General features: G+C 39.6%; 1 protein-coding gene across 1 annotated transcript; it reads right to left on the reverse strand.

Moving 5' to 3' along the window:
* Positions 1-755: 755 nt before the first annotated feature.
* On the reverse strand, positions 756-13250 carry LOC110499524 (BTB/POZ domain-containing protein 3-like). Its single transcript, XM_021576656.2, has 6 exons — positions 12851-13250; positions 9053-9143; positions 7468-7586; positions 6715-6916; positions 3962-4156; positions 756-1888 (listed from the first exon to the last, which is right to left on the reverse strand). Exons 1-6 carry the CDS (start codon positions 13189-13191, stop codon positions 1253-1255), a joined length of 1584 nt encoding a protein of 527 aa, XP_021432331.2. The 5' UTR covers positions 13192-13250; the 3' UTR covers positions 756-1252.
* Between the last annotated feature and the right edge of the window lie 10037 nt (positions 13251-23287).

The raw sequence follows: 23287 nt of genomic DNA on the forward strand, positions 1-23287 counted from the left end.
GGTTGTTTTGCAAATGTTAAACTTATAATATGGCTACTAATACTGGAAAAGCTCAATCAAAGTCCAAGTATACAGATTTGACGATATTCTTGCAGAAAAATGGAATATGAATGCAAATGTCTGCTTCACGTTTTGCCCAAATGTACCTGGGTGAATTCACGCTAAATGTCATGTAGTACGCTCATACTTGAAGTTATCCGCCTGAAACTTTGCACATACACGGCTGCCATCTTGTGGACACCATTGGAATTACAACCAGAGTGATGGCTGTTCTGCTGCATTTCAAAGAAGGTGGTTGGTTTTTTCTTTGTATTTTCTTCTCCCAGATCTATTGTGTTATATTCTCCTACATTCAATTCACATTATTCTCCTACGTTCAAATCACAAACTTCAAAGTGTGTCCTTTCAAATGGTACCAAGTATACGAACTTCTTTGCTTCAGGGCCTGAGCTGTAGGCAGTTAGATTTGGGTTTGTCATTTAGGTGAAAATGTAATAAATGGGGCTATCTCTGAACAGAATCCTCAATTACGTGTTTTCAAATTCCCAAATTAGATATCTGTTATTTCGCACGGACAGAAAGAGATATTGACACAATGTACAAAGAAAATATGAAGAATGAGTCCACTATCCTAAAGACTTCCAGCACCTGCAAATAAATTATCACCTAGAAACTAAATCCATTCTCAGACACCATGGACACATTTTGACCATCCAACCATAGTCCTTAAAACGTTTTAGTACGGTGGGCTAAAACAGGGTCACACAGAGTATTTATTGGTAGCAGTAAACACATCTACGAAGGTATACACCTCACACACATAGTTATGGGCTGAAAAAAAGACACCTGTATCATGTCAGACATCGAGTTGAAATGTATTACATTTTGAGTTTGCATCCCAATATTACAATTGATACACATCACAGAAGACTGAAATATCACAACACCACTTGACATACAAACACTGGATTTTCAAAATAATGTTAATTAATTATGCAATTATAAAAAATATTAATTACATTCCACCCATGAGGTCACTAGGTCATTTTACTGCCAAACTAATGGTATGGTCCATAATTCATACCTTCCTCTTTCGTACTGTGCACTAAGGCCAATCAAACAAAATGTTGCAATATTGAACGTTCCCCTCCCGTCCGCACATGTTCATGGGATACTTTTCCAAGGAGGTGAGTGGACGCGGAACCAGACATGTGGATGGTCACAGAAGGTACACATTAGGCATTAGGTTTATTTATGTGTAGAAGATGAGTTCAGGTATCTGTCCCCCTTGGACTCCGGTTCCGTTGGTACTGTCTGACGAACACTGGAACTGAAACGTCACCTTCCCACACTGCACCTCCGTCATGCCTTCCTGTCCAAAGTAACTCAACTCGCTCCCATCCAGTACCACGCTGGCCGTGTAGAACATATCCGGTTCTATCTGCACAGGGTACTCAAACCACACGGGGAACGTGTTGCTAGAACCATCAGAGAAGTATTTACTCAGGTTCTGTCCGAGGAGAAGGCCCTGGCGTTTGAGCTCAATCTTAGCCGAGTACTCCGCCGATCCGCAGCTGGAGCCATAGAGGCCGAACCCAGCGATGAAGATGCGTTGGTCCACTGTGAACTGAATGCTGTCGCAGCGTCCCCGGTAGCGCCACTGGTTGCTCCGGTAGGCACAGGACTGGAAACGGTGGCATTGCTGAGGAGACAGGCCCTTCCGTGGTTGGCTGGCGAACAGGAGGTCCGGTTTCTTGGCTGCGGTGTACCACAGGAAGATGTCGTTGGTTTCGTTCAGTGTCAGGACGCCTGATTGAGCGGCACCATTGGCAAAGTCATCCAATGTCATGGTGGGGATGCGAATGAGGAATACGGCCTTGCCCAGCACCTACAAAAGAAAGAGGGTTGATTCGTTCATTTATTCAAAAAAATATATACAGTTGAAGTCGGAAGTTTACATACACCTTAGCCAACTACATTTAAACTCAGTTTTTCACAGTTCCTGACAGTTAATCCTAGTAAAAATGCCCTGTCTTAGGTCAGTTAGGATCACACTTTATTTTAAGAATGTGAAATATTAGAATTAGAGTAGAGATAATGAATTATTTCAGCTTTAATTTCTTTCATCACATTCCCAGTGGGTCAGAAGTTTACATTAGTATTTGGTAGCATTGCCTTTAAATTGTTTAACTTGGGTCAAATATTTTGGGTAGCCTTCCACAAGCTTCCCACATAAATTTGGTGAATTTTGGCCCATTCCTTAAGACAGAGCTGGTTTAACAGAGTCAGGTTTGTAGGCCTCCTTGCACGCACACACTTTCTCAGTTCTGCCCACAAAAATTGTTTGTACAGATGAACGTGGTACCTTCAGGTGTTTGGAAATTGCTCCCAAGAATGAACCAGACTTGTGGAGGTCTAAAAAAAATTCTCGGAGGTCTTGGCTGATTTCTTTTGATTTTCCCATGATGAGTTTGAAGGTAGGCCTTGAAATACATCCACAGGTACACCTCCAATTGACTCAAATGATGTCAATTAGCCTATCAGAAGCTTCTAAAGCCATGACATCATTTTCTGGTATTGTCCTAGCTGTTTAATTAAAGGCACTGTCAACTTAGTGTATGTAAACTTCTGACCCACTGGAATTGTGATGCAATGAATTATAAATGAAATAATCTGTCTGTAAACAACTGTTGGGTAAAAAAAAAGTAGATGTCCCAACCGACTTGCCAAAACAATAATTTGTTAACAAGAAATGTGTGGAGTGGTTGAAAAACTAGTTTTAATGACTCCAACCAAAGTGTATGTAAACTTCTGACTTCAACTGCATATATTAAAACCACACCTGGTAAAACCTAACTACTTAACACACAAGAAACTGAGGAGCCATACAAAGTACTCCTAAACATGCCATACCATTGTGTATCAAGATATCATCAATAATTACATTCATAAGAGAATGTAGTGACCTTCACCCAACACTCATGCTGCCAAACATGCCCTTGTAAAACTGACCATCCTACCGATCCTCGACTTCGGCGATGTCATCTATAAAATAGCCTCCAACACTCTACTCAACAAATTGGATGCAGTCTATCACAGTGCCATCCGTTTTGTCACCAAAGCCCCATACACTACCCACCACTGCGACCTGTACACTCTCGTTGGTTGGCCCTCGCTTCATACTCGTCGCCACTGGCTACAGGTTATCTACAAGTCTCTGCTAGGTAAGGCCCCTCCTTAACTCAGCTCACTGGCAACCCCACTCGTAGCATGCGCTCCAGCAGGTATATCTCACAGGTCACCCCCAAAGCCAATTACTCCTTTGGTCGCTTTTCCTTCCAGTACTCTGCTGCCAATGACTGGAACGAACTGCAAAAATCACTGAAGCTGGAGACCCATATCTCCCTCACTAACTTTAAGCACCAGCAGTCAGAGCAGCTCATAGATCACTGCAGCTGTACATAGCCCATCTGTAAACAGTCCATCTATCTGCCTACCTCATCCCCATACTGTATTTATTTATTTATCTTGCTCCGTTTCACCCCAGTATCTCTACTTCCACATTCATCTTCTGCACATCTACCATTCCAGTGTTTAATTTCTATATTGTAATTACTTCGCCACCATGGCCTATTTATTGCCTTAACTCCCTTATCTAACCTCATTTGCACTCACTGTATATAGACTTTTAGTTTTCTTTTGTTCTACTGTATTATTGACTGTATGTTTTGTTTATTCCATGTGTAACTCTGTGCTGTTATAAGTGTCGAATTGCTATGCTTTATCTTGGCCAGGTCGCAGTTGTAAATGAGAACTTGTTCTCAACTTGCCTACCTGGTTAAATAAAGGTGAAATAAACATTTAAAAAACCACCTAGCAACCTCGTCAACCTCTTACCATAATGGCTAAAATGTTGGGTTGGTAATTACTGTCATTGTTGCAGTAATCCAGTTAGTAATACCTTGCGTTTGTTGTCGATGGAGGTGGTGAGGTCCTGTCTCTGACACTCTGCCTCGGCCCAGCTCAGAGCTGCCTCAAACACCACCTCCTCTTTGGCATTGAGGGTCTCTCTCTGGAGGATACTCTCTAGTGTCTGGGAGTCGATGTGAGTGAAACCCTCCGACCTCAAGGCCAGCTCTGCCTGGGCATCAATCACCTGGTGGGATGAGGATGGGCAGCGTGAATAATCTGTAGGCTATAGATGCGTTTTGGCCGCATCCTTCTTCAGCATGCAGAGACAACACACTGGTAAAATTGAAGATAGCAGACAACATCAATGATAAACGCATTTTAGCCCAAAATATACTGATCAAAAATATAAACACAATATGTAAAGTGTTGATCCCATGTTTCATGAGATGAAATTAAAAAAAAAGCTTATTTTTCTAAAATGTGCACAAATTTGTTTACATCCTTGTTATAGGTAGCATTTCTCCTTTGCCAAGATAAACCTTCCACCTGATATGTGGCATATCAATAAGCTGATTAACCCCCTAAGGTCGATGTTTGCACCCCCGAGGAAATCTAATTTGCAAATTAAGCTAGATGCTTCTCTGTTCACTGCATCAGTCCACATCTGAAAGGTTAAAGAGATAGAGGTCTTTAGGTGTTTATCAGACCATGAGTCCCTAAAAGCGGCCTTCTCACAAAATCGTCTGTAGCGTCCGAACGGTTTGTTCTTCATTTTGCCCTACGACCCCAACAAGAGTCTTGGGACTCGTCTGAAGTCAGTACAGCCAATCCGCCAACTTCTGTCTGTAGCGTTCAAACAGTTTGGGATACACACTAACATGACCCCTCTGTGGAAAGATGAGACTCTCACAACCACCCACATATTGTTGTTTTGCTGTAGGACTCCCACAGGCCTCACAACCACCCACATATTGTTGTTTTGCTGTAGGACTCCCACAGGCCTCATAGGACTCGTCTGAAGGTCCCCCGGTACCAGTTGAAAACATGTATGGAAGTATATATGGAGACTGTTTAGAACCAAAAATCAGGGGTTAAATACACTGTTTCCTGATGTTTCTTCTATTTCTCAGATATAGGACAGACACGTCAGAACAAACTTCCTTTAGATATTTTGAGGGGGACTATGTGTTGTTCTATGTAGTGAATATGTGACAGGTTACCAAAAATGTTACGCCCCTGAAAACAGGGGAGAAATAAATATGTAACACGTTTCATTTAATACATGTTTTTGATACTTCAAGGGGTCTTAAAATTCTAAATCAAATAGCAAAAAAAAAAAATCATGGTCATGGCCTTAATAAAACAATTCATTATATCTTAGTAGAACCCCTCCCCCTCACCCACCTCCATCAGCTTGGACAGGGCTTAGACTCACAATGCCACAGATTTTTCAAGTTTTGAGGGAGCATGCAATTGGCATGCTGACTATTGGAGTGTCCACCAGAGCTGTTGCCAGAAAACACAATGTTAATTTCTCTACTATAAGCTACCTCCAACGTAGTTTTAGAGAATTTGGCAGAAAGACCAACTTGCCTCACAAACGCAAGACCACGTGAAACTTTGTTAGCCCAGGACCTCCACATCCAGCTTCTTCACCTGCGAGATTGCCTGAGACCGTCCACCCGGACAGCTGATGAAACTGTGGATTTGCACAACCAAATCATTTCTCTACAAACTGTCAGTAACTGTTTCATCCATCTCTGTGGCTCATCATCCTGTGACCTGACTGCAGTTCGGTTTTGTAACCGACAAAATGCTCACCTTCAATGGCCACTGCAATGCTGGAGAAGTGTGCTCTTCACGGATGAATCCAGGTTTCAACTGTACCGGGTAGATGGCAGACAGCGTGTATGGCGTCGTGTTGTCGAGCGGTTTGCTGATGTCAATGTTGTGAACAGAGAACCTCATGGTGGTGGTGGTGTAATGGTATTGGCAGGCATAAGCTATGGACAACGAACACTATTGCATTTTATCTATTTGCAATGTGAATGCACAGAGATACCATGTCGAGGTCCTGAGGCCCATTGTCGTGCCATTAAGCCACCCCCAACACCTCATGTTTCAGAATGATGATGCACGGTCCCATGTCGCAAGGATCTGTACACATTTCCTGGAAGCTGAAAACGTCCCACTTCTTCCAAGGCCGGCATACTCAGACATGTCACTGATTGAGCATGTTTGGGATGCTCTGGATCGACGTGTTCGACAGTGTGTTCTAGTTCCCGTCAATATCCAGCAACTTCACACAGCCATTGAAGAGGACTGGGACAACATTCCACAGGCCACAATCAACAGTCTGATCAAATCTATGCGAAGGAGATGTGTTGTGCTGCATGAGGCAAATGTTGGTCACACCAGATACTGACTGGTTTTCTGATCCACGCCCCGACCAACAGACAGATGCATATCTGTATTCCCAGTCATGTGATATCCATAGATTTTGTCCTAATTTATTTATTTCAATTGACTGAAGTCATCTTTAAAATTGTTGCATTTTGATTTTTATATTTTTTGTGTAGCATATATTCGTAGCATTATATATGACAGTACCCATAATGCCCTATCCCTATGTTACATATCCTGTTCTATCTTAGGAAAGATGTTCCTGAACCTCTTATAGTGACCCATCTTCTTTCCAATAAATGCTGTCAGAAGTAAAACTACCTCCTTTTCAAAACACTATTCACAAAAAAGGTTTCTCACTGTCTCCTTGTCAGTATACTATTCACAAAGGTTTCTCACCTCCCAGCATCGCTGCGTCAACTTAGGCTCCTCAAACAAACAGCTCTGTGACAGCAGGACGCAGGCGTTCTTGGCTGAAAGGCTAGTCTCCAGAAAGTTAACACAGGCTCTGGCCAGGTGGGGCACAATGTACTTCTTAGCAGTGTAGAGCGTGGCCAGCACTGTGTCAGCACTCAGGTCTATCTCATCACAATAGATGTACCTGGGGATAGGTGCAGGTAGAGGGGTGGTTATTAGAATAATAATTGTAATATTATTATTTTTTATCAGCTATTTTTGATTTGACTCTTATTATTGATGATTGATTAATGTACTGCTATAAAAAAAGCTGTGTGAAATATTAGGTGTAGAAATCAGTATCTTTTCGTGTACTGAATTTATTCTCGACTGACCTCACCACCTCCATCCCAAGGCCTATAACATTATCAGTGTACATTTCAACACTGTGTTTGTGTTCCAAATGGTACCTTGTTCCTTTCATATCGCACTATATTTAACCAGGGACAATAGGGCTCTAGCTACAGTTTGATAAGCGAGGTGTGTGAGAGTGAGAGTGAGAGTGTGAGAGAGAGAGAGAGAGAGAGAGAGAGAGAGAGAGATAGAGAGAGAGAGAGAGAAAGAGAGAGAGAAAGAGAGAGAGAAAGAGAGGAAGATGATAACAATAATGAGAGAGAAAGGTTAAATTTGGAATTCAGAAATAGAGGGAGTTGAAGAGGAGAAAAATTGAGGGAAACGATAGGACTTCTTCCTTACTTCAACATTGCCAGGAATGCAGCAGGCTCCATGTCCGTAATCCGGATTTCATCCTTGTTTTCCGCAAGCTCTCCATAAAACATGGCATGGAACACTGAACTGCCAACAGCGAGAACATACTGTTGGAGAGAGAGCATAGATGGTGAGACAGAGAACTGGAAGACAGAACAGAAAGTTAACACAGGCTCTGGCCAGGTGGGGCACAATGTACTTATTAGCAGTGTAGAGCTGTTGGGGAGAGAGAAGAGATGGTGAGACAGAACATACTATTGGAGAGAGAGACGAGATGGTGAGACAGAACTGGAAGACAGAACATACTGTTGGAGAAAGAGAAGAGATGATGAGACAGAACATACTGTTGAAGAGAGAGAGAAGAGATGGTGAGACAGAACATACTGTTGGAGAGAGATGAGAGATGGTGAGAGAACTGGAAGACAGAACATACTGTTGGAGAGAGAGAAGAGATGGTGAGACAGAACATACTATTGGAGAGAGAGATGAGATGGTGAGACAGAACTGGAAGACAGAACATACTGTTGGAGAGAGAGAGAAGAGATGGTGAGACAGAACATACTATTGGAGAGAGATGAGAGATGGTGAGAGAACTGGAAGACAGAACATACTGTTGGAGAGAGAGAGAAGAGATGGTGAGACAGAACTGGAAGATAGAACATACTGTTGGAGAGAGAGAGAAGAGATGGTGAGACAGAACATACTATTGGAGAGAGATGAGAGATGGTGAGAGAACTGGAAGATGATGATGATGATGATGATGATGATGATGATGATGATGATGATGATGATGATGATGATGATGATGATGATGCACCTATGTACTGTCTTAAGTATCGGAGGACAGTTAGATAACAGTCATGTAGTGGAGGACAGTTAGATAAAAGTCTTAAGTAGTGGAGGACAGTTAGATAAAAGTCATGTAGTTGAGGACAGTTAGATAAAAGTCATGTAGTTGAGGACAGTTAGATAAAAGTAATGTAGTTGAGGACAGTTAGATAAAAGTCTTAAGTAGTGGAGGACAGTTAGATAAAAGTCATGTACTTGAGGACAGTTGGATAAAAGTCTTATGTAGTTGAGGACAGTTAGATAAAAGTCTTAAGTAGTGGAGGACAGTTAGGTAAAAGTCATGTAGTGGAGGACAGTTAGATAAAAGTCTTATGTAGCGGAGGACAGTTAGATAAAAGTCTTAAGTAGTGGAGGACAGTTAGATATCATGTAGTGGAGGACAGTTAGATAAAAGTCTTATGTAGTTGAGGACAGTTAGATAAAAGTATTATGTAGTTGAGGACAGTTAGATAAAAGTCTTATGTAGTGGAGGACAGTTAGATAAAAGTCTTATGTAGTGGAGGACAGTTAGATATTATGTAGTGGAGGACAGTTAGATATTATGTAGTTGAGGACAGTTAGATAAAAGTATTTTGTAGTTGAGGACAGTTAGATAAAAGTCTTAAGTAGCGGAGGTTATTTGAAATCATGCTCTAGTGATAAATGATCCCTACCTTATTCTCAAATATCACCCTTGGACCGTGCAGATCAGGAGAAGGGTTCAATCCCTGCTGGTTATACTTACCCTGTGTCCTGGAAGTCTCTGAGTCCCTCCTGTCTGTCCCACCACGAAATGAACGTCGGCCATCAACTCATTGTTGAACATCACAGAGTTTCTGAAAAACAGACCAGAGGAAGATCAAAGTACATCACCTGTGCTGTATGGTAAGAGTAACTCTCATACACTACATGACCAACAGTATGTGGACTCCTGCCCGTCCAACATCTAATTTCAAAATCATTGGTATTAATATTGAGTTGATCTGCCCTTTGCAGCTGTAACGGCCTCCACTCTTCTAGGAAGGCTTCCCACTAGGTCACTAGAATTCTATTCAGCCACAAGAGCATTAGTGAGGACGGGCAGCTTCGGTGTTCCAGTTCATACCAAAGTTGAGAAATGGGGTTGAAAAAGGGGCCATCCCAAAACGGTTGCTACAAAGTTGAGAAATGGGGTTGAAAAAGGGGCCATCCCAAAACGGTTGCTACAAAGTTGGAAGCATAAAATCGTACAGAATGTCATTGTTTGCTGTATCGTTAAAATGTCCCTTCACTGGAACTAAGGGGCCCGAACCATGAAAAACATCCCCAGACCATTATTCCTCCTCAGCCAAACTTTACAGTTGGCACTATGCATTGGGGCAGTTAGCGTTGTCTTGGCATCCACCAAACCCAGATTCGTCTGTCGGACTGCCAGATGGTGAAGCGTGACTCATCCCTCCAGAGAACACATTTCCACTGCTCCAGAGTCCAATGGTGAGCTTTACACCACTCCAGCCGAAGCTTGGCATTGCGCATGGTGATCTTAGTTTTGTATGCGGATTCTCGGCCACGGAAACCTAATGCATGAAGCTCCCGACGAACAGCTGTTGTGCTGACGTTGCTTTCAGATGCAGACCTCGGTAGTGAGTGTTGCACCTGAGGACAGACGATTTTTACACGCTACGCGCTTCAGCACTCGGCAGTCCCATTCTGTGAGCTTGTTTGGCCTACCACTTCGTGGCTGAACCGTTGTTGCTCCTAGACAATTTCACTTCACAATGACAGCACTTACAGTTGACCGGGGAAGCTCTAGCAGGGCAGAACTTTGACAAACTGGAAACTGGAAAGGTGGCATCCTATGACGTTGCCGCAAACTGGAGACCACATTCTCAGAGGCAGTGTTCATTGTTGCGGGGGACAACAAAAGTAATTTGAGGACCATGTTCCCAAATTATTACCAACACATCAACTGTCTAACTCGTAGAAATTCTCCCCTTGACCACTGCTACACACCTTTTCAACATGGGTATAAGCCCCTCTCCCGTCCTCCTTTCGGAAAATCTGACCACGACTCCATCTTGCTTCTCCCCGCCTACAAACAGACTAAAGGGGGAAGTTCGTACAGAATTGGTCGGACCAATCAGAATTCACGCCCCAAAACTGTTTTGATCACGTGGACGGGAATATGTTCTGTGTCGCCTCTGAAGATAATGTCAATGAATACGTCGACTCAGTCACCCGATTCATCTAAAAATTACTGATAGTATATTTCAAACATACCCAAATCAAAAAACGTATACCTCTCTGGTATATGAGTTAGTTAGTGTCACCTACCTCTGGTAAATGAGTTAGTTAGTGTCACCTACCCCTCTAGTATAGTAGTTAGTTAGTGTCACCTACCCCTCTAGTATAGTAGTTAGTTAGTGTCACCTACCCCTCTAGTATAGTAGTCAGTTAGTGTCAGCTACCTCTCTGGTATATTAGTTAGTTATTGTCACCTACCTCTCTAGTTAGTTAGTGTCACCTACCTCTCTAGTTAGTAAGTGTCACCTACCTCTCTAGTAAGTCAGTTAGTTAGTGTCAGCTACCTCTCTGGTATATTAGTTAGTTAGTATCACCTACCTCTAGTTAGTTAGTGTCAGCTAACTCTCTAGTTAATGTCACCTACCCCTCTAGTTATTTAGTTTCACCTACCTCTCTAGTTAGTTAGTGTCACCTACCTCTCTAGTTAGTTAGTGTCACCTACCTCTCTAGTTAGTTAGTGTCACTTACCTCTCTGGTATAATAGTTAATAAGTGTCACCTACCTCTCTAGTTAGTAAGTGTCACCTACCTCTCTAGTTAGTAAGTGTCACCTACCTCTCTAGTTAGTTAGTGTCACCTACCTCTCTAGTTAGTTAGTTAGTGTCACCTACCTCTCTAGTTAGTTAGTGTCACCTACCTATCTGGTATATTAGTTAGTTAGTTAGTTAGTGTCACCTACCTCTCTGATATATTAGTTAGTTCGTGTCACCTACCTCTCTAGTTAGTTAGTGTCACCTACCTCTCTAGTTAGTTAGTTAGGGTCACCTACCTCTCTAGTTAGTTAGTGTCACCAACCCCTCTGGTATATTAGTTAGTTAGTGTCACCTACCTATAGTTAGTTAGTGCCACCTACTTCTAGTTAGTTAGTGTCACCTACCTCTAGTTAGTTAGTGTCACCTACCTCTAGTTAGTTAGTGTCACCTACCTCTAGTTAGTGTCACCTACCTCTAGTTAGTTAGTGTCACCCACCTCTCTGGTATATTAGTTAGTTAGTTTCACCTACCTCTAGTTATTTGGTGTCACCTACCTCTCTAGTTAGTTAGTGTCACCTACTTATCTAGTTAGTAAGTGTCACCTACCTCTCTAGTTAGTTAGTGTCACCTACCTCTCTAGTTAGTTAGTTAGTGTCACCTACCTCTCTAGTTAGTTAGTGTCACCTACCTATCTGGTATATTAGTTAGTTAGTTAGTTAGTGTCACCTACCTCTCTGATATATTAGTTAGTTCGTGTCACCTACCTCTCTAGTTAGTTAGTGTCACCTACCTATCTGGTATATTAGTTAGTTAGTTAGTTAGTGTCACCTACCTCTCTGATATATTAGTTAGTTCGTGTCACCTACCTCTCTAGTTAGTTAGTGTCACCTACCTCTCTAGTTAGTTAGTTAGGGTCACCTACCTCTCTAGTTAGTTAGTGTCACCAACCCCTCTGGTATATTAGTTAGTTAGTGTCACCTACCTATAGTTAGTTAGTGCCACCTACTTCTAGTTAGTTAGTGTCACCTACCTCTAGTTAGTTAGTGTCACCTACCTCTAGTTAGTTAGTGTCACCTACCTCTAGTTAGTGTCACCTACCTCTAGTTAGTTAGTGTCACCCACCTCTCTGGTATATTAGTTAGTTAGTTTCACCTACCTCTAGTTATTTGGTGTCACCTACCTCTCTAGTTAGTTAGTGTCACCTACTTATCTAGTTAGTTAGTTAGTTTGTTAGTTAGTGTCACCTACCTCTCTAGTTAGTTAGTGTCACCTACTTCTCTAGTTAGTTAGTTAGTGTCACCTACTTCTCAAGTTAGTTAGTTAGTTTGTTAGTTAGTTAGTTAGTTAGTTAGTGTCACCTACCTCTCTGGTATATGAGTTAGTTGGTGTCACCTACCTCTCTAGTATATTAGTTAGTTAGTTTCACCTACCTCTGTAGTTAGTTAGTGTCACCTAACTCTCTGGTATATTAGTTAGTTAGTGTCACCTACCTCTCTAGTATATTAGTTAGTTAGTTTCACCTACCTCTCTAGTTAGTTAGTGTCACCTACCTCTCTGGTATATTAGTTAGTTAGTGTCACCTACCTCTCTAGTATATTAGTTAGTTAGGGTCACCTACCTCTCTAGTTAGTTAGTTAGTGTCACCTACTTCTCTGGCATATGAGTTAGTTGGTGTCACCTTCCTCTCTAGTAGATTTGTTAGTTAGTATATGGGTTAGTTAGTATATGGGTTAGTTAGTTTGTTAGTTAGTAAGTTGGTTAGTTAGTTAGTTAGTTAGTGTCACCTACCTCTCTCGTATAGTAGAGTACAGCCCCTGCCAGTTACACTTCTGAATGGTATTGTTGTTATTCAGGTTCTGTTGTTGGTTCTCCTGTACCGTGGTGGCAGACGACCCTTCACCCTGCTTCTTAGGGAAAATATCTGCCATCTTCTTTTTCTTCTTGTTCTTCAGGGTAATGATCTCGTAACACACCGGAGGCAGCTTGGACCCGGTACTGCCCCCGGCAGCGCTGCCGCTGTTTACTGTCTTTTTGGAGCTCTTGGAGCTCGGTGACTTGCTCTTGACGGACTCTGGGAGCATCAAGAGGAAGGTCAGACATTTCATGTTCCGGCCCTTTGCATCCACCATGAGTGTGTTGTCCCGCCGAGCAGTGGGAGTATATGCAGAGAGGGGGGGGGGGGGGGGGGGGGGGGTGCTCGGACAGGACAGGACAGTGGAGAGCAAAGGGCAAAGAGTTAGTCAGTCAGAAATCCTCCTTCTACTGTACCGTCGGTTCATCTTTTAGGAAACAGTCACAAGGTTATCCTGCACTCTCTCTCTTCTCCTTCACTTTACTCAAGAAAACAGAAAGGTAGAATCTAATGCTTTTTCTGGAGAAGATAGACTTTTCTTTTCCTCCAGTTTTCCTTTTTAAGTTTGATCTGGTGACAGACGGTCTTGTTGGGTACCCATCGCTATTTGTGCCAGATACCGTACCAATGAAATCCTTAGTGAAATCACTCTCCTCTCTCATCTATCTCCTCTCTCCTCCGGTGAGTGCTGGCGTGACAGCCAAGAGATTTAGTGCAGCTGCAGTAGTCCTGAGGCAGACAGCCTGCTTTCTCTCTCTTTCTTTTTCTCTCTCTTTCTATCTACCTTTCTCTCTGTATCTCTATCCGTTCTTTCTCTCTCTGCTTATCTCTTTCTCTCTCTGTTTCTCCCTCTCTTTCTCTCCCGTTATCTCTCTCCTTCTCCGCTCTGTAACTCAGGTCCTGTCTCTCCTGCAGGATGCCCTGTGTAAGCAGCTCCGGTGTCTGTGCTACACTCTGCTCCCTTCCTCCTGTATTCTGCTGACTACAGCAGATGAAAGGATGAGGATGGAAAAGAAGGGAGAGAGAGAGAATGAGATAAAACCCCCCACCACCACCATCAAGCAGCACAAGGCATCCTCAGCAATGTCAGCCAATAGGCACGCTCAGGATCCCTGATTGGCTGTTGCAGTTGAGTGCAGTACAGTGCCTACTAGGATATGCTAAGTCAACTCCTTCTATTAAAGTGACAGCCGTGGCCCCCTGAGAATGATATATGGCTGCACCCTATTCACTTTTTAGTGCACTACTTTGGACAGAGGTCTCTGGACAAAACTAGAGCACTTGTGTAAATATATGATTTGTTATATTGAAAATATTGTAAATACTAAGACAGGGAATTTTTACTAGGATTAAATGACAGGAATTGTGAAAAACTGAGTTTAAATGTATTTGGCTAAGGTGTATGTAAACTTCCGACTTCAACTGTACATATGATTTGTTATATTGTAAATATTGTAAATATTAAAGGGCAATTCTGATCTAAGAGGCCTTTGTATGGTCAGAATTTGCTTAATTTATGCATGCCTGGTCAGTTATATTTTTTCACAACGAAATTGTACTTTATAAGATGCTGAACTGAATGTATAAAGAGCCATCTTTACATTGTTGCTTTTATTGGACTTTAATAACAGGGTCATTAAGGCTTTCGTTGAATTTAAGGTATCATATATATATATTTATTTATTGAAAGTATATTTACATAGTCATTTACAGACATGTGGAGAGAGGACATTCAAATGTTTTAATATCTGTCATTTATGATTCATCTGTATTTAGAATCTCTCCAGGAGATGGGAGAAAACACAGAAGGCTGTATAAAACACCTGTCTTCGGATTACATCTACAAACTAAGAGCATGACCTCATGGCCTCCATGACAGAGAGGGAGAAGCGTTCATCCATGTAAACGGGTAAGAGAGTCTAGCTACATTTTCAGATATTATATGTTTTCATTGCAAGTTAAAACCTGTTAAGGATATGGCAGACATATGCCCCCTTTGGAGAGATTGGGTACCCCTAGTAAACTGAAAAAAAAATCTGTCAAAAATTGCTAATATATGCAAATAAAAATTATTATTGGATAGAAAACACTCTAAAGATTCTAAAACCGTTGGAATTATGTCTGTAAGTATAGCAGAACTCACAGGGCAGGCATTCTTCCAAACTAGTTTTTGTGGCCATGAAAGTTGGAGCAACTTTGACGTCATGGCCCCCACCCTTCCCAACCAGTTATGATTCTGGGGAGACTTTCTATCTCTTCCGCTAGATGTCCTCTTTCAGTAGAGCTTTGAATCGTTCAAATCCCGCGAGAATTGACCCTATGGGAGTGAAATTAGTGCGTGCCACGAGAGAATAGGCTGTGCGTAAGGGCGCGAATTGGTCCCAGCCATTCCTTTGTTCCAGCACTCAAGAGAAGGGCAGACGATGGCCGATTGAATTGAAGTTTGTTTTGCGTGTCTAAAACATCATAAAGCTTGCTTCTGCACTTAGTTTGACCTGTTTAGTCGACATATAATATGTAATTTTGAAGTTTTGATGCGCAACTTTTCCGGACCAGAGGACGTTTTGGGTGCATTTCAGCTGATGTTATTAGCAGTAGCTAATACAAAGACGCAAGACTTGAAACCAAACGATGTATTGGGTAAGTATGAAGCCTTCCAGAACATTCTGAACGAAGACCATCGAAGGTAAGGGAATATTTATGCTTAAATCTGTGTTTCTGTTGACTCCAACATTACGTAGAAATGTAGCTTGGAACTGAGCGCTGTCTCAGCATATTGAATAGTGTGCGATTTCTGTAACATTAAAAATAAATCTAACAAAGCGGTTGCATAAAGAAGCAGTGTATCTTTCTAAGTATATGTAGAACATGTATATTTAGTCAAAGTTTATGATGTCTATTTACGTTATCTTGCCCCGCTACCTAGATTTCCTGCGGGCATTTTTGAGTAATTTCTGAACGTGAACTCACTGTAAATGGACATTTATGGATATAAATGGCATATTATTGAAAAAAATATATATGTACTGTGTAACATGTCATATTACTGTCATCTGATGAATATTTTCAAAAGGTTAGTGAGCGATTTATTTTTTAATCCTGCGTTTGTTGATTGCATGTTTTGGCTATTCAAATGAGCTGTGTCTGGTGGTGGTTTTACATATATATGTGCTATGTTTTCGCCGTAAAACATTTTAGAAATCTGACTTGCTGGCTAGATGAACAATGTGTTTATCTTTCATTTGAGCTATTGAACTTGTTAATGTGTGGAGGTTAAATATTTTTAAGAATATTTTTGCGTTCCATGCGCCACCGTTTCAGCTGAACGTGGGAGGGTTGATTCCCAATTGGGAACCAATATCGTAGACAGGTTAAAGTGTACTATTAGCTAGCTAGCGTTATGTGTATGATCTGTGTAGTAATATTTTTAAGATCTCAGAAAACTATTTGCACCACTAGTTATAGCCTAGCTAGCTAACATTGAACCCATTTGGTTAACTTTAATTATCTGCAGATTCATGCATGGTAGTACCGTTGGGATTATTGTTCATTGTTTAGCTAGTTAGCTAGCTAGCAACAAAAGACTCCACTATGCAAGTAACAATTTCACTGTACTGTTTATACCTATATCCTGTGCATGTGATGAATAAACTTTGATTTAATTTGATATAGTGTTTGTTTACTAGAGATGGTAGTGCGAAGAACAACATGACCTGTACCAATGTAAAATTAGGATATAACGTTAGGCCAACCAGACAGTGTCCACTTTATAAGATTCTAGAATGTAGGATATAACATTAGGCCAACAAGACAATTTATAAGATTCAAGAATGTAGGATATAAAGTTAGGCCAACAAGACACTTTATAAGATTCTAGAATGTAGGATATAACGTTAGGCCAACAAGACACTTTATAAGATTCAAGAATGTAGGATATAACGTTAGGCTAACAAGACAATTTATAAGATTCTAGAATGTAGGATATAACGTTAGGCTAACAAGACAATTTATAAGATTCTAGAATGTAGGATATAACGTTAGGCTAACAAGACAATTTATAAGATTCTAGAATGTAGGATATAACGTTAGGCCAACAAGACAATTTATAAGATTCTAGAATGTAGGATATAACGTTAGGCTAACAAGACAATTTATAAGATTCTAGAATGTAGGATATAACGTTAGGCCAACAAGACACTTTATAAGATTCTAGAATGTAGGATATAACATTAGGCCAACAAGACAATTTATAAGATTCAAGAATGTAGGATATAACGTTAGGCCAACAAGACACTTTATAAGATTCTAGAATGTAGGATATAACATTAGGCCAACAAGACAATTTATAAGATTCAAGAATGTAGGATATAACGTTAGGCCAACAAGACACTTTATAAGATTCTAGAATGTAGGATATAACGTTAGGCCAACAAGACACTTTATAAGATTCAAGAATGTAGGATATAACGTTAGGACAACAAGACACTTTATAAGATTCTAGAATGTAGGATATAACATTAGGCCAACAAGACACTTTATAAGATTCTAGAATGTAGGATATAACGTTAGGCCAACAAGACACTTTATAAGATTCAAGAATGTAGGATATAACGTTAGGCCAACAAGACACTTTATAAGATTCAAGAATGTAGGATATAACGTTAGGCCAACAAGACACTTTATAAGATTCTAGAATGTAGGATATAACATTAGGCCAACAAGACACTTTATAAGATTCTAGAATGTAGGATATAACATTAGGCCAACAAGACACTTTATAAGATTCAAGAATGTAGGATATAACGTTAGGCCAACAAGACACTTTATAAGATTCAAGAATGTAGGATATAACGTTAGGCCAACAAGACACTTTATAAGATTCTAGAATGTAGGATATAACGTTAGGCCAACAAGACACTTTATAAGATTCTAGAATGTAGGATATAACGTTAGGCCAACAAGACACTTTATAAGATTCAAGAATGTAGGATATAACGTTAGGCCAACAAGACACTTTATAAGATTCTAGAATGTAGGATATAACGTTAGGCTAACAAGACAATTTATAAGATTCTAGAATGTAGGATATAACGTTAGGCCAACAAGACACTTTATAAGATTCTAGAATGTAGGATATAACGTTAGGACAACAAGACAATTTATAAGATTCAAGAATGTAGGATATAACGTTAGGCCAACAAGACACTTTATAAGATTCTAGAATGTAGGATATAACGTTAGGCCAACAAGACACTTTATAAGATTCTAGAATGTAGGATATAACGTTAGGCCAACAAGACACTTTATAAGATTCTAGAATGTAGGATATAACGTTAGGCCAACAAGACACTTTATAAGATTCTAGAATGTAGGATATAACGTTAGGCCAACAAGACACTTTATAAGATTCTAGAATGTAGGATATAACGTTAGGCCAACAAGACACTTTATAAGATTCTAGAATGTAGGATATAACGTTAGGCTAACAAGACACTTTATAAGATTCTAGAATGTAGGATATAACGTTAGGACAACAAGACAATTTATAAGATTCTAGAATGTAGGATATAACGTTAGGCCAACAAGACACTTTATAAGATTCTAGAATGTAGGATATAACGTTAGGCCAACAAGACACTTTATAAGATTCTAGAATGTAGGATATAACGTTAGGCCAACAAGACACTTTATAAGATTCTAGAATGTAGGATATAACGTTAGGCCAACAAGACACTTTATAAGATTCTAGAATGTAGGATATAACGTTAGGCTAACAAGACACTTTATAAGATTCTAGAATGTAGGATATAACGTTAGGCCAACAAGACACTTTATAAGATTCTAGAATGTAGGATATAACGTTAGGCCAACAAGACACTTTATAAGATTCTAGAATGTAGGATATAACGTTAGGCTAACAAGACAATTTATAAGATTCTAGAATGTAGGATATAACGTTAGGACAACAAGACACTTTATAAGATTCTAGAATGTAGGATATAACGTTAGGACAACAAGACACTTTATAAGATTCTAGAATGTAGGATATAACATTAGGCCAACAAGACACTTTATAAGATTCTAGAATGTAGGATATAACGTTAGGCCAACAAGACAATTTATAAGATTCTAGAATGTAGGATATAACGTTAGGACAACAAGACACTTTATAAGATTCTAGAATGTAGGATATAACATTAGGCCAACAAGACACTTTATAAGATTCTAGAATGTAGGATATAACGTTAGGACAACAAGACAATTTATAAGATTCTAGAATGTAGGATATAACGTTAGGCCAACAAGACACTTTATAAGATTCTAGAATGTAGGATATAACGTTAGGCCAACAAGACAATTTATAAGATTCTAGAATGTAGGATATAACGTTAGGCCAACAAGACACTTTATAAGATTCTAGAATGTAGGATATAATGTTAGGCCAACAAGACACTTTATAAGATTCTAGAATGTAGGATATAACGTTAGGCCAACAAGACACTTTATAAGATTCTAGAATGTAGGATATAACGTTAGGACAACAAGACAATTTATAAGATTCTAGAATGTAGGATATAACGTTAGGCCAACAAGACACTTTATAAGATTCTAGAATGTAGGATATAACGTTAGGCCAACAAGACAATTTATAAGATTCTAGAATGTAGGATATAACGTTAGGCCAACAAGACACTTTATAAGATTCTAGAATGTAGGATATAACGTTAGGCCAACAAGACAATTTATAAGATTCTAGAATGTAGGATATAACATTAGGCCAACAAGACACTTTATAAGATTCTAGAATGTAGGATATAACATTAGGACAACAAGACACTTTATAAGATTCTAGAATGTAGGATATAACGTTAGGCCAACAAGACAATTTATAAGATTCTAGAATGTAGGATATAACGTTAGGCCAACAAGACACTTTATAAGATTCTAGAATGTAGGATATAACGTTAGGCTAACAAGACACTTTATAAGATTCTAGAATGTAGGATATAACGTTAGGACAACAAGACAATTTATAAGATTCTAGAATGTAGGATATAACGTTAGGCCAACAAGACACTTGATAAGATTCTAGAATGTAGGATATAACGTTAGGCCAACAAGACAATTTATAAGATTCTAGAATGTAGGATATAACGTTAGGCCAACAAGACACTTTATAAGATTCTAGAATGTAGGATATAACGTTAGGCCAACAAGACAATTTATAAGATTCTAGAATGTAGGATATAACGTTAGGCCAACAAGACACTTTATAAGATTCTAGAATGTAGGATATAACGTTAGGCTAACAAGACACTTTATAAGATTCTAGAATGTAGGATATAACGTTAGGACAACAAGACAATTTATAAGATTCTAGAATGTAGGATATAACGTTAGGCTAACAAGACACTTTATAAGATTCTAGAATGTAGGATATAACGTTAGGACAACAAGACAATTTATAAGATTCTAGAATGTAGGATATAACGTTAGGCCAACAAGACAATTTATAAGATTCTAGAATGTAGGATATAACGTTAGGCCAACAAGACACTTTATAAGATTCTAGAATGTAGGATATAACGTTAGGCCAACAAGACAATTTATAAGATTCTAGAATGTAGGATATAACGTTAGGACAACAAGACACTTTATAAGATTCTAGAATGCCCCGCTTTCATTTGTCACACTCACAACCATGAGCTATTTTTTGTAATTATCTCACCATTAACTTATAAATAATGATATTGTGTTGAGTTTATTGTCCTGTAATAATTAATATAAATTAGCTAAAGTTAAGATGTTGTCAGCTATGGTAATTATTTGAACTGGCTAACCAGCTAACTTAAAACTTGTTGAGGATAGGGGGCAGTATACTTAACTAATAAGCTAGAAACAAACCAAAACAATTTTTTGTGGCCTGGTTTGTTTGGTTTGCTAGATTGACATATACTAAATTAACATTTAAATGGATGGGTTAGTTGGTGTTAAAATACACCAAGGATAGGCGTTCTGCTAGCGGGATAAATGCCAACAACATCCGGTGAAATTGAAGGGCGGCATTTCAAATTAATAATTGTAATATTAAACATTCATGGACATACAAGCGTCTTATATCATTTAAAAGCTTAAATTCTTGTTAATCCAACTGCGTTTTCAAAAAGTCTTTATGGCAAAAGCATACCATGCGACTGTCTGAGGACGGCGCCACACATCAACATATTTTTCAACCAGCACAGGCTTAAAAAAAATCACAAACAAATCACTTACTTTTGAAGATCTTCCTCTGTTTGCAATCCCAAGGGTCTCAGCTACAACATAAATGTTCCTTTTGTTAGATAAAATCCTTCTTTATATCCCAAAAAAGTCAGTTTAGTTGGCGCCATCGATTTCAGTAATACAGTCGTTCAACATGCAGAGAAAGAAGTCCAAAAAGCTACCGCTAAACTTCGTCCAAAAAAGTCAAACGATGTTTCTATTTAATCCTCGGGTACTCTAAAATGGAAATAAACTATAATATTTCATACGGAAAGTATAGGAAAGGAACATTAGTATTTTACTGTTGGATTTTATTCGGATTTTCGCCTGCCATATCAATTCTGTTATAGCCTTAGACATTACTTTAGCAGTTTTAGAAACGTCAATGTGTTTTCTATCCAATGCTACCAATTATATGCATATCCTGGCTTCTGGGACTGAGTAACAGGCAGTTCACTTTGGGCACGTCAGTCAGGCGGAAATTCAGGATACGAGACCCTGTCCCTAACAAGATTTATACTCCGTGCTTAATTTGTAAATCGGGAGATCCCGGGAACACATAGTGAGCACAAGAGGGGGGGGGGGGGGGGGTTATCCAGGGGGCTCTGAGGTACCGGAACACTTGAGGAAAAAAGAGACAAATACAACGTAGCAGCGCAGCAGACAGAGTAAACAGCCATGTAGCCTACTGTCTATGGTGGTGAAACGGACAGCTCTCTCCAAGGTGCTGATTCATTCAAAGCAGTTTAGACATCACTGCAGAACAACCGCCGTACGTATAGCCTATAGTATGCCCACATACAGTGGCTCCTCCTTTAAAAGTGAGACTTAGAGGCACCCATCGTCATGGCTTCATGCTCCAGACCACCACAAGGGGGAGCTAGAGATACCCAGCGTCACGGTTAGAGCACTCATTATGCATTTGGGTCCCAAGGTTTTTATATGACCAATCATATCGAGTGGTTCCAATGACGAGTTTTGACGAGAGCCACCCTTGTCTTGTGAGGTTTTTCAACAAGATGGCTGTCAAAACATTACAGTGGAACCAGATGTCAAAACCAGATGTCAAAATATTACAGTGGAACCAATGTCAAAACCAGATGTCAAAACATTACAGTGGAACCAGATGTTAGTTGTTATAACCTCATAATGAGTCAAGAAAAAGATGTACAATTGAGAGGAATTTGTTAGTTAATGTAGAGACAAACGTTTGTGCATATTTTTTTTGTCAAAAAGTTAATTTACGAAAATCGCTATTTAGCAAGTTATCTGACATTAGCCAACTACCTAGTGTTAGGAGAATGCATTTGTAATTTGTGTTGTTTAATGTTTTAGGGACTCCTGAGAAAACCAGCAAACCAGTCTAGGGGGAGTTAGATCACTCATTATGCATTTGGGTCCCAAGGTTTTTATTTGACCAATCATATCGTGTGGTTCCAATGAAGAATTTTGACGCGAGCCGCCCGTCCCTGGGTGAAGATGGCTGTCAAAACATTACGGTGGAACCTCATATAAGTGGTTATGTCATAACGGGTCAATCAAAACATTACGGTGGAACCGCATATAAGTAGTTATGTCATAACGGGTCAATCAAAACATTATGGTGGAACCTCATATAAGTGGTTATGTCATAACGGGTCAAGCAAAACATTTACAATTGTGAGGAATATTTTAGTTAATGTAGAGACAAATGTTAGTGCATATTTTTTTGTCATAAAGTTCATTTATGAAAATGAGCATTTATTAAGTTAGCTGGCAAGCTAGGATGACCGGAGAATGAATTTATAAGTCGTGTTTAATGTTTTAGGGACTCCTGAGAACCAGCAAACCAGGCTATCGTTTTGTGAAACAGTGGATGTAAGGAATCTAGCTAGCTAAAGCATTTACTGCAAACTGAATGTACAATTGTGTAAGCTTGCCTTGCAATGCAGCTGAAGTAGCATAGCTATCTAACTATTTACTTGCTTATTGTGTAGTGGAGGAGAAAAATAACTGTACGCCTATGGATGTGTAGCTAGCTACAGTATGCAGCCAATCTGTGTGTGGACCCTAAAACGTTCTGAACTAATATTCATACCAATCTATGAACCTCAGCTGTCGTAGTTGTTGTA

Source organism: Oncorhynchus mykiss, chromosome 20 (genome assembly GCF_013265735.2).
Source record: "Oncorhynchus mykiss isolate Arlee chromosome 20, USDA_OmykA_1.1, whole genome shotgun sequence".
Taxonomy (NCBI): Eukaryota; Metazoa; Chordata; class Actinopteri; order Salmoniformes; family Salmonidae; genus Oncorhynchus; species Oncorhynchus mykiss.

What these genes read in the sequence shown, in the direction of transcription:
- LOC110499524 (XM_021576656.2), bottom strand. Translation starts at nt 13,191, where the DNA reads ATGGTGGATGCAAAGGGCCGGAACATGAAATGTCTGACCTTCCTCTTG. An exon ending in TGACGCAGCGATGCTGGGAG is followed by an intron (nt 4,157 to 6,714) that starts GTGAGAAACCTT and finishes TCATCCCACCAG; the next exon opens with GTGATTGATGCCCAGGCAGA. An exon ending in CCATCGACAACAAACGCAAG is followed by an intron (nt 1,889 to 3,961) that starts GTATTACTAACT and finishes TTTCTTTTGTAG; the next exon opens with GTGCTGGGCAAGGCCGTATT.